This window comes from Gavia stellata, chromosome 8, assembly GCF_030936135.1.
Source record: "Gavia stellata isolate bGavSte3 chromosome 8, bGavSte3.hap2, whole genome shotgun sequence".
NCBI lineage: Eukaryota > Metazoa > Chordata > Aves > Gaviiformes > Gaviidae > Gavia > Gavia stellata.
This window is the reverse complement of record NC_082601.1, coordinates 16001726-16014331: the sequence shown is the minus strand read 5'-3', so window position 1 is coordinate 16014331 and position 12606 is coordinate 16001726. Positions and strand designations below refer to the sequence as shown.

General features: G+C 38.8%; 1 protein-coding gene across 1 annotated transcript in view; it reads right to left on the bottom strand.

The window, feature by feature from the left end:
• The window catches only part of CNTNAP5 (contactin associated protein family member 5), a 256571-nt gene that overhangs the window by 28107 nt on the left and 215858 nt on the right, over positions 1 to 12606 (bottom strand). Inside the window, exons 18-19 of the mRNA XM_059820523.1 lie at positions 7744 to 7983; positions 5932 to 6156 (exon numbers count right to left, since the gene is read on the bottom strand). Coding sequence (XP_059676506.1) covers positions 5932 to 6156; positions 7744 to 7983 — 465 coding nt within the window. The remainder of the gene's footprint in view (positions 1 to 5931; positions 6157 to 7743; positions 7984 to 12606) is intronic.

Genomic DNA, 12606 nt, shown 5'->3' with positions numbered 1-12606 from the left:
TTCCTCCCCACCCCTTTCAGGACAGCTCCACAGAAATCCAACAATAAAAATGACTTTTCAACTGCAAAATGGGAGCTAGGAACTTAAATCTTCTAGGAGATAAACACCTCCTCCAAGCACATGGGAATGTATGATTTCTTCCTAGCTGATTATCTGCAGCCAGTGGTCTGGGCTTTTGTGCCAGACACCTGTAAGTTCAAAGTCAGTCTGTATACATGCAGAGCACAGATCAATTATTAACTGCATGCTCAGCCTTTTCTGCTCAATGTAATCCAATTACAGTTCCCTTGTTTTTCCCTTGTGGGTCTCCAGAACATCTCTTGCCCTTTCAGTACAGCAAAATGATCTTCATGAGTACAAACATGTCCATGACTTGAGCTAATGAGACAGATCTTTTAGTTCTCTCCTCTTGGAAAGCAGATAAAGAAATCTGCCGGAGTCCTTGGCTGAATGTTGTGGCTGCTTCTCCTTTCAAGTAAGTCTTGCACACTTAGAGATTTAGAGTGCCATATGTGAAAACAAACAAAAAAATATTGGTTTGGGGTGCCAAGTCCACTTCTTCCCTCAAAGACTTTTTAACACTGAATTTGGACTGAAAACTCGAATCAGCATTCCCATTTTCTGTGAAGCGTGCTTACAGCAGGGGATCATCCAAGGGACCAGAGATGTTTCTAACCACAGGAGTTTCTCTATTTACATAAAGAAACTGATTGGGAGATCTCTTGCCTTCCTAACATTTTCTACTCATGGTGTCACAGCCAGCCTCCCATTTACAGGCAACTGGGGAAAATTTCTTTTACATTCACCATTCCTGATCAAACTCTCACTGCCCCTTCATCCAGTAAATAACATAAGATTTCAGGGCCAACTAAAACTATTGCTTGAAATTATATTTAGAAGATATATAGTCCTATCTGCCATATGAAATCATTTAATGACTGTGAACCAGAGATAGACTGGGAACAAATCTCAGTCATTCACAGACAGTTGCTTGAAAACTAGTCTCCTCAACAAAGCTGTCTCCCACACTTCCCAACACAACTCACTTTTCTGCTCCTGATCTGTTAAAAATAACTATACCTGAATCTTGGCACCATTTTCCACTTCAGTCACATAAATTGGGAAGGTTGTTCAATGGGTGTTGAAAGTCTGTTAGCCAGAAGATGTTCTCAAAATATAAGACTATTGCACTAGCAATAGCATATCATAGAGGGTCTTTTCTGCAGCAGTTAGTTATGTTCTGTGGTACCCACATCCCAAAACTAAAACCTGCAAGGTGTTAAAGCAAAAGAACCTGCAAAATCACCCCCAAAACCCACCACAGCATTTCAGTAAGTCCTATTTTCCCTAATATTTTAGCTTTGCCCCACCGAACTCCAGAGTGCATAGCATGAAAAGAATCAAAAGATTCTTTGCCTCAAATACTGAACTAGGTTTTTTACCTTTCTTTACCTTGAATGACATAAGCTTTGGTTTTGCTTGAGAGAAGTTGTTGGAGATGCAGCTCAACAGACTTGCAAGGCAAAAACAATAAGGAGAATTTACATGCCTTCAACAGAAAGGCTGCTTCTGACTTAGAGACAGGAGGAGATTACAGTAGATTTCTAGTTTATTAAAAAGAAAAAAATCAGTAGCTTCTCAGTGATGACATTTGCTTCTTTTTTGCCGAGTGTTAATTCAGCTTACCTCTATTACAGGTTTTGGTTTCTTTTCCTATTTACTTCAAACATCAGCTGATTTCAAGACCTTCTAGGACAGGGCAGTGGAGCTGATCTAGGTCCTGCTACTATATTCTGAGTATCAGAGACCTAACAGAAGAGTTACTCCAGCTGTTTTCATTTGTACTTTTGTTTTTAACTGTGCTTTTTCCCTTGTCTTTAATCTTTCCTATGCAATTTCGGAGTCTTGTTTTGCAAAAGAAATTGATAACAGAGCTCACTGTGATGGCAATAGGTACTGGATAGAAACAAAGAAAAAAAGACTCAAACTGTTTAGTTTCTTATGAGATCAGATATTACATACAGATAAATTTTCAATCACTCCAGGATAGTTTGAGATTGTATCTCTTTTCTTTGATGCTGGCTATCTGCTGTTTTTCTAGATTAGGAATCATATTGTTTCCATGGAAAAAGCCAACAACATTAAGAATCAAAGGCTTGGGAAAACATTTTCTAGACAATATACTTCATCATATTCATATCAGCTTTGATTACTTGCAGGGGGAAAGGAAGAATGGAGAAAGAAGAAGCACTAACGGTTTCTTTCTTAACAGTTTTCTCCTCCATCAATTATTGTCTTTAGGGATCAAGCCAAAGATAATAATACTGAAGTACTGGTAACTTGGTGAAATCATGTAAATTAGCAAAAATGTACAGTGAATTTAGCGTGGAAAAGAAAAAACTATTTTTTTCTTGGCAGTAGCTTCCCATGATGTGAATAACTTTTGTGGACTGACACACTGAAAAGGCTAATTAGAGATGTTTACCTGTTTTCTGTAGCTTACTAATGGGCACTATAATTTGGAATTTCTACAGCACTGATATTAAAAATGTACTGCCAATTATTAGCATACTGCTTATCTTTTGGATGTGGGATCAATGGGACTATGTGAGCTTTACATACATACCCATCTATATACATGTATACATACCTATCTATATACAATACATACATATCTATATGTATGTGTAATTTAAAAATCCATGGGTACAATATGTAAGATTGGGGAGGAAAGGACAATGCTAAGTTATTGCATACAATTTTCAAAGGCACATGTATGATTTAGAAGCGTTAACTAATGGTGGAAAGAATCCCTAAACCATCTTTCAAAACATCAACTTTCAAAAACTTATGCATAAGCTGCCAGGAGATGAGCCAATTGATCAGAGGTATGAACAGCCTTGTGATATAGGTAAGTTCTTTGTGTGGGAACTGTTTCTAGAAATATTAGCTGCTAGGCACTACTGAGCATCTCATTTTATACAAGGAGATCATCTGTATAGGTCTAGAATTGTAGCTTCTACATTGACATATGGTGGTACCCAACATCTGTCATAACCTGATCTCCTCCATAAACCACCTGCCCTCTAAGGCTGCAAGCACTGGAAGGGCTTTCTGTGTGGGCAGCGTTGATCTGGGTGGGTGGAGCCATGAGTGGGCATAAGGAGGTTTTATTTTCTTTCCCAGACCTGACACTGGCCTCTTGGGTAACTCTGAATGAATCATTTTACTACCACAATCCTAGTGTCTCAATCAATACTTACTGTATCTTCTAATGATATGAACTTCTTTACAGACTGACAGTGCAAAGTGTGTTGGGGTTAAATGTGATTATTTATTCATTTTACTGCATTTCACACCTGACTGGATTAGACCATAGCTACCTATACAAGTTCACTTTCATATGAGTCCCTTATAATGTAGTCTAACCATGAATAAGCCTTGCAGACACTTTCCCTTCTTTTATGTTGAATATTTAACACAGGAAGTCTGAATTACCAGAAACATTTTTTTCATTGTCACTTTTATTAACTAATAATTTGCCTAGTTATTTTGTGGACAATAGAAAAGAGGAATAACAGGATACATGAGTAGTAGCTTGAAAAATACTTACAAAAGATGAAGTATTAAAGTATACATAGACTGTTCTGGTACAGTTTCTTAACAGTGCAAAGGGTCTTGGGATTATGGCAAAGAATATTACTGCTCACCTCTTAAGTGAGAATGCCCATTCCCATTTCACCAGGAGTCTAACCTTTATTTAACCAATCAGTTATCCAGCAGGGACCTGCTTAGGTCCTGCTATACACTCAGACTCAGCAAGATTCCTTGAAAATGAGCCAATAAGAGAAGGAATCGCACTCACTTTTAATGCTACAAAGGACATTGTTATTCATAGTCCTGTAACTTTATGGCAAGCATAAACCTCTTGGAGGAAGAAAAAGTAACATATCTGAACATTATTTTCATTGGAATAATTTCAATTCCAACAAGACTAAAAAATAAGAGGATATGATATTTAAAATATTATTACATTTGGGACAAAAGGCAGAGAATATACATGACTGAAATGACTGTCTTGAAAGAATGACACAGAAGCATGCACAGAGTAACCCTGAAAGAGATTTCCAGGAGTTAACCAAGGTCAGCTAGTTATCTTAATAATTCTTTGCATATAGTGCTACATTTTAAAGTCCGGAGTTTTGGAGCCTGAGATCTCACCAACCCTCTAAACTACTGTTATTTTCATTTTACAAGTGAGTAAATAGAGGTACAGATCTGAGAAAAGCAGCATTGTTTAAATTGCCTGAGTGTGCTGAGAGCTGCTCCACCAAATTTCCAGAGATACTGAGAGTGCCTATCTCCATCTGAACCAAAGCAGAGATCTGCAGATGGTGCAGCTGCCAAAATGCAAGGCTTATCTCTGCTCCTGCTGAGCTGCTAAAAGGGATCCCCATGTCCTGATCCCAACCCTTTCCCCAACCACCATGAGAGTCCCCGCTTCCAGAACTTCACAATTATAGCTTGCTTATGGTTGTATTTCATCAATAAAAGTCAATTGACTCATGTTTCTAAGGTCATTTTACACTACTCTTGCAGCAGTAAAGGTGATTTAAATGGATATTACATTTCCATTCACTTTAGGGCTATTTTCAATTGCCTGAGTGGCATCAAGAGACCCAAGAAGAAGAATCCAAGGTTTCACCTCAGCAGGGGATAACCTCTGCCACTCTGGAGCTACGCACTGGAATATTGATTTATTTGAAAATCATAAAACACTTGCCTCCGAGAGCAAATCAGAGATGGAAATCTCAGAGATGGGACTGGATGGGAGAGGAGAGAGGTTTTCCTCAGTAGTCCCACTGCCCTGCTGCAACTTCCCTTAAGGGAGATGGGTCCAGGCTGATACTGTCCCAGCCAACCCTCCCAGGGTTTTGGATACTCATCCCATGGCAGCCTGAATGCTAGCCGCATGGCATAACCAGGAGATAAACTACTGCAAAGCCCATATAGAGACTAAACCCCCTTTTTTTTTTTTTTTTCTTATCGTTTCATTTCACGGTACTTGAAAGCTTAGCTATTTTGGAATTTGCAAGGCTTCAGAGTGGTCTGGGTCATTTGGTCAAATGCACATACTCAACCACATAGCATTAACTTTCTATTGTTCTGCCACAGGCTAGTGACTCACCAATACGCTTACTCATCACTTCCAGTGCTCCAGTGCCTGATAGCTCTTGAATAATTCAAACACCCCCATTTGTCTAGGGTGATGTTTGTCTGGAGTGAGTTTTCTGAAAGCAGTGCAAGGACTCAGGAGCCAGAGTCTTACTGAGAAAACATAGGGCCTATGCCCCTAAAATCTTTACATGTTTTCAAAAAGTCCCCACACCATGTACCTCCTAATAGAAAATGGATTTACACCTCGTGTTTTGGTCAGTGAACCTAGAAAACTTTGACATTTTCTGGCTTTAATATTCAGATGTACTGGCCATATTCCATTGAAACAACCCAGTGAAGAGCAATACATGTGCCAAGACAGAATGCAAAAGATAAAATGATAATATATTTCTGCACCAAGTGTTCTTGTACATTCATGGTATTTCTCATTCCCTTATCTTGTATGCCTAATGGATCTCAGTGTGGAATAAAGAACAAGGAATTGCTATTGTACAGTCTTGCCAAATGAAAGTTAAAGCACATTTTAAGCCTCAACAACATGATTATTCAAAGACTGAATAGGCAAGTGTAGCACTGAATGCCAAATAAAGGGACATAAAGAAGAGTGATGGCCATTTGCATGAACTGAATACCATGAAGTTGATAAAGTTGCAGGCACAGAAATGAACTTAAATCAGTGCAGAATTCTATACTATTCTCACGAAAAACACAGTTACACTGGTCTCCCTTTGGTAGCAAATCAAGAGTACTTACCATTCTTGGAGAGAATCACAGCCAAATATTCATGAAAGTAGGTGTTGATGTACAGCAGAAGGCTTGGAGTATGTGCCGTGAGAAAGCTAAATGCAATATTTTCCTTGGACATGACAGCATCCGCATAAATGGCAGAGCTTGAGGTGCTTGCATTTTTGGTGACAGGATAAGGTTCTTGGAAAATATAGGTAATGGAAGTGCCAGCTTCAAATAATGCAGAAACCTCTGAAAGCATATATAAACCAAGGGAATAATTTTAGCTACTGCATTTTCAGATCTCCCAGACAGGCATGGACATAAGCTGACTGCCTCAGAAGCAGAACACTGCAAAATGCCCCTGACCCAGCTGACATCACTGTTCCTTAATTTGGAAAAGCAATGTGTCCTTCCTTACAGTCTGTTTGTCTGGCACAGAGAAGGACAGTGTATGGAGACAGGCCTCTAAATTCAACTATTTTAGTGCTGGAATCAGAGCGCCACAAGATGCAACAGGCCAAAATGTCTGTCAGCCCATAAATGCTCAGTTCACCATCTTCTGACAGCTGACATGTAAGGCAATATTTTCTGTCTTCCCCCCACAGTAAAGACAATATATTTGTCCTTTCCAGTCTCCTTTTTAAACAAAGTCATTATTAAAGCAACACATTGACCCAAAGACAGCCAGTAAGGGAAGCTGTCTTTGGTAGCTCCAAAAGAAGAGAAACATCTACTTGTGCATGCTCAGATCTCAAGATCTCATGCTTGCATCTTCAATAAACACAACATAGTCTGGCTATGAAATACACAGATGTGATAACAGCAGTTTTTTCTAATGTGAAGCACAGTAACATCAGGATGGTGATATCTTCAGCTACAGACTGACTGCAGGCACTTTCTCCAGTAAAGCAGCTCCACCTCTACAGCAGCATCTCCTAACGGGACACTATGTGGTTATTTGATACGCCTCTCATGGCTTTCATGCCAAATCCTCAGCTCATGTAAGTGAGCATAGTTCCCTGAACTGCCGTACAACTAAGCCGATTTACACCAGCAGATGATGCGTCCCACTTACTAAACCTGTCACATTTGTGAGGTGAGGGGCAGCTGTGGAAATTAAAACACTTACGTTGCACCTTGCTGTTATTGATCAGGAGTTTTGCTACTTCCTCCCTCTCCCAAAGAGCATGCTGTCTACATTGGATGTTCTTTATTTGCCCTGCTCCTTTTTCTGGTGTTGGCAACATCTCCTATGAGCCACTAGAAAGGGTCAGTGAGGACCCATTCACCAGAGACTGAACCACGCAGATCAGTTTTCTCTTGAATGCTTCATGCTTATTTTTAAAATCTCTTAACATTTGGATGGGTTGTCACAGGAATGGCAAAAAAACCATACAAAGACTGTCTCTTTTTGTCACACCATTGCTCCAAAACTTTGTAAAGAAAAGCTCTCAAGATTTTGTTAAGGTGGACAAAGCTGGATGAGGTTTAAAAATAAGAAAACTAAACATTCATACATGGGCAGACAGCTGTTATGAAAAATTTCAGCCCTATTTGTTAATGTCTGGGCCAAGTTATATGCAGTCAAATACAGCAATCATTGTGGGATATAGTTGGTAACTTTAATAGTACAACTAACACCATTTTCATTTCTACCACATCACTGAAGTCAACAAAAGGGCGCGTTATAGCCTGCTTAAGATAAACAGTAATGCTGAAGGGACAGCTGATATTAGAATGTCTTCTTGTAACATGGGGGACACCAAGCTGACATGGGTGAAATTGTGCTATAATTCAGAGACCACTAAGGACTTAGGATCAAAGCTTGCTGCCTACCTTCCTTGCAGAAAGGTCCTTCATAGGCTGAGTTGGTACAGTCACAGGAATAACCGTTATACTTCTCCACACATTTTCCTCCATTATGGCACAGGTTACCATAACTGCTGCAATGTCCTGGACATCCAGGTTTAACACCAGGTGTCATTTTAGCTCTCTCTTCAAGGTCAAGTTTCTGTCCATTTAAATGCAGAGATCGAATGCATCCCAAAAAGCCCTTTTGTCTGGAAGCTGTTCCCCCTAAAAAAAAAGAGAAAAAAGGACATGTATTCATTGGTGAGTCTGCACAGTAATCAAAGCCCTGAAGGTACAGGTACAGAGGTACAAATATGAATCCATGAATTTTAAAAAAATATTATCTATTATATATCAATGCATACAGTGGTAAAAGATGACAGATGGACAGCCCTGGAAACTAAAGGTCCCTATTTATCTTTATGAAAGGACTAAAAAGCTGTATGTGACACTTTCTTGCTGCCATTCTTCTCTTTCATGCCTTATCTACTGCCCTGTCTGGCATTTAAACTGCAAATTCATTTGGGAAAAAGATTAGCTTCTTTATCATATGTTTGCGTATCACCTAACACATGAGAAACCCAAACCTCAATTTTTTTTTCTATTTGTTGCCATAGTACAGAGTATAAATAACACCCTAATCCCAACAGCAGGTGAGTTAGACATGCTGATGAGTCCAGATAGAAGGGATCAATCATGTTCAGCACCAGGCCTGCTGGCTGAAGGGAAATGACTTGACTCAGAATTTATGCATGACTACCCAACCTGATGTTGCATGTGAATTGTTGTTGTAGGCAAGAAACATGAGTTCAAGTCACAGTTGTGTTATTTATTACAATTGTTAAACATAATTGCATTTCTTCCTGAAGACCAGAGCTGTATGGATCTACGAAAGAGGGCAGTTCAGTCTCTACAAGCTAACTAGCTTCTTATCTGCCCAATGAAATTGCTAACAGTGTTACGATGAAGACACTTTTTCCATAAGAGGTGGTCTCTGAGAATGATAATAATGACGATTGTTAGAGTACTTTGTGAAAATATCACTATTTTTCTTGTTGTAGGCTTTGTTTGGTAGTTGCCAATGTTTTGCTTTTGAAGATACTGCAATTTTGATTGCTGCTAAGAAATTTAATTCTAGTTCAGGAGTTATCAGCATTTGTAGGCTCTGAAAGGCTAGCTTTATTGGTGATTCTCCTGCAAAACTAGTATGAAAGAAGTTATCCTTTAAAATTATTCTACTGTAGAAGTTGGTTCTATATCAAAGTGCATGAGATAAGAGATTACATCTTTTGATAAGTTCTTGCAGAAGAGTATCTGTTTTTTCATGAATTGTTTAATTAAAGCAAGACTTCTGCAAACTAAGAGAATGAACCAATGGCCTGAAAAGCAATCTCACCAAAACTCTATTGTTCTGCTATACCATTCTAACATATTTCTCTTTCTGGTACACTAATAACAGAAATACTCAATTTGAATTAGAATAATTGAACTATAGTTAATATGTGTGAAACAGTTTTTTTTCATGCTAATTTTATTATGCCTTTCTCAGAGAAACATATATTTTCAAATTCCTCTTTAGCCATCTATTCTTTTCAGGTAAGCAAATGTTAGCTCACTTATTTTAAAGGCCCTCTGAGCACAAGAATTGGGCCTTCTGCATCTGCCTCACAGTGCACACACAATACTTTTCTTTGGAGATTTTGCTCCAAAAATCAAACATACCATACAGAATTTTCAGTAATGTACAAATAAGTAGAAATTGATTCCTCCCTTTAAGGTTACTGGTTACTCTGTTTTCTTTTGCATGGGAGGTAACCACAAATATTACAAGAATAAATGAGTTTCCTTGCCTCTTCTCTCTGCACACATACAAATCCCAGCTGTAACATTTGAATACAAACTATTGCTAACTATTCCACAGATGTCATGTTTATTGCACTACCCATATTCTTATTGCTGTCTAAAGCACTTTGGAAAGACACGCAAAGTAAATTTCTCACTGTTCCCCTCTAATGTCCGGAGAGTATAGGGCTTAACAGAGACCTAACATCTATATGATTCTAGATCCACACAGTATTGATTAAGAAAATCTGTTTATTATTTGGAAATTGGGCAGTTTTCTTCAATTGACTAGACCTAACCTTCAAATACATTCCTGTGAAGCAGAGAAAAACTGAAAACAAACAAACAAACCTCTTCCCCAAATTAGGCTTTGCAGATTCTTTCTACTCTAATAGGCCTGTTGGACTGGACAATTTCATGGATGTGACCTAAATGTTTTGTTCAGGAAAACAGATTTTAGGATAAGCCTCAGGACCATAAACACCAAGGTTAAGGGTGTTCTTTGTATGAGTGGAGGTGACAGTCAAATGAGCCATGCTGTTTTCAGCAAGGTATTCATGCAGCTGAATTTCAGAGAAGCCTTGGGGCAAGGAAGAGAGAGTCTGAGAGGAGGGGGCAAGAAGCTCACAACTGAGCACTCATAGTGTAGCTTGGTGACACAATTGGCTAAATAATTAACATACATCAATGAACTGAGCATTTGCTTCAAAAAGTGAAGGACTTTTTGTTGGTAAGAACTGGATTAGGGAGGCTGAAACGGCGTGAATAAGTCTTAGGAGCATTCTTGCTTTATGTAACTGATATAAAGAAAAGGAAAGGGCATGGGAGTATAAGAATCGTAATTATTATTACTCAGGAGTAGGAGAACTTGCTATGAGGAGTTTCATCTCAGACTATACTATGAGAGGAGATGATGATACTCCTCCTCCAAGACCACAGGGATACACCAGGAGACAGCTGCACTATCCAAAAGGATGTCACTAGTTCTGAATGCTGAAAGCGACTGTCCATTGAAAAGAATGATTTTTGCCTGTCCCTTCAAAGCAAGTAATGTGCCAAACTGGCCTGTTGCTGGGCAGTTTGGTGCAGCTGATATTATCTAGCCTGTACATTTCTTTGGGGTTTGCTCCTTCTACTGTAATTTTTCTAAATTAACAGAAGAAACATAGCCAGGTGCAAGGATATCCATGCTGTGACTGAAGATTATAAAGCAGCCTAAAGCAGTTAGATGCCCAAGACCCAGTAAAAGAAAGTGAGAAATGGTTTTCCAACTCCTGCTTTAAAATCCAAGCTTGTTTGATTTGATTTCATTTGGCAATGAAAATTCATTTCTCCTTCCACTTTGAAACACTGAAAGCTATCTCAGAAGCCTGCCACATACTCCATGTGTGCCAATGTTGGCCCAGCAGACTTTCTGTCTTTATTCTAAGTAACTGCAACAAGTGTAGCCATAGAAAAACTCTTCCTGGTACTACATAGATAAACACAAAAGTGCCCTGTGAGTCAATTACAGATTTAACACAACAGCTAATCACACAAACATTACTTAATCTACACTTCTGTCTCTTACTGACTATGCAGAACTGTTTCTCCATAACAAAGAGAAACCATAATTGGATACAGTCAGATATTTATAGGAAGCGATGGAATAAAACAAGAATTGCAAATTTGAATCCTGTCGCATTTTGTTGCTATGGATGAGAAGATAAAAGGAGAGGGATTAGATTTGAGCACGTCCATTTTGACTCCCCTCCTTTTGGCTTTATCTCCAGGCAGATCCAATAAGAAGGCAGCCATTTTCTTTGGTTTATTTTGAACAGCATGTGTAAGAAATCTTCACTGCAGTGGAATCCTGAGAACATCTGGCAATGACAGTTTCTTACATGTGCTGTGTGGGATGCTGGACAGAGCAAATGCTTAGGTTCTGCTCGTCATGTCAGCAAGATGCAAGAACAGCCAAGACCATTGAATCAAACACAAAACAGGGCAATGAAAGGTGGCAGGGCAGAACTGAATGGAGAACAGGTGGTATGGAAAGAAATGACACCCAAATTCCAGCATTTCTGTGAATACAACGAATAGTATGAACATATGGGAAGAAGGATCTGATTCTCAGCTCTATCAGTTCCTTTTTTAAAATATCAGTGTATAAAAGAGACTACAAAAGAGACTATAAAAGAAATCACTACATGAGTGCATCTTTCTAGGATATGTAAAACTTCTGTGAACTTCTCTATCTGCGATGTTGTACCAGCTCCAAAATGAAAGTAATATGGGGTGCATTAGTGTGCAGATAATGAATTGCGGCTACTTTATGCTTATCAAGGCCAGAAGTGAGTGAAGATTTCTCGAAGATACTGTTAATCCAAATAATGTAATGCGAGTTCAAGCCCAGTAAGACATGCCTAACATTCAGAGATACTCCATAGAAGTACAGCTTAAGAACATTAAACTAATGTTTACATGTACACCTAAGTACCCTAATGTACACCTAAGTACATAGAGCAAGTTGAAAATTGATTTTTACTCTAGCAATGACCCAGACAGGCTTAAGTTCAAGAACATGCACAATTCAAAATTAGCATAGGGACAATGTAAGTCATGGTGAGACTCCCAGGTTCTGCTGTAGTCTCTGAACATCTGGATTTCTCTGCTGGAATAAGCAACCATGACATCCAAACACTGAACTCACTGTCATTATATATCAGTTAGTATCCCTCTGAGACAACTCAAGTTCATGTTTTTCACAGTCTTCAGGACACAGCTTTGCATTAGTTCACAGTCAGTGTTTTCTCCATCTAAAAGGACTAGACAGTTGTGATTTGGGTTGGTTTTGGTTTAGTTTCTTATGGAAGAGAATATTTTCTCACACATGGTATATTTTTATCTCTGAATCCAGTCTTTTTTAATTCCTTGCCCAAATTTAAGAGCAAGAATATTATGTTCTCCCATATTTCAAGAAAACTGGTAGCAGGGTAAATAAGAGAGAAAGTGTCTCCACTCAGG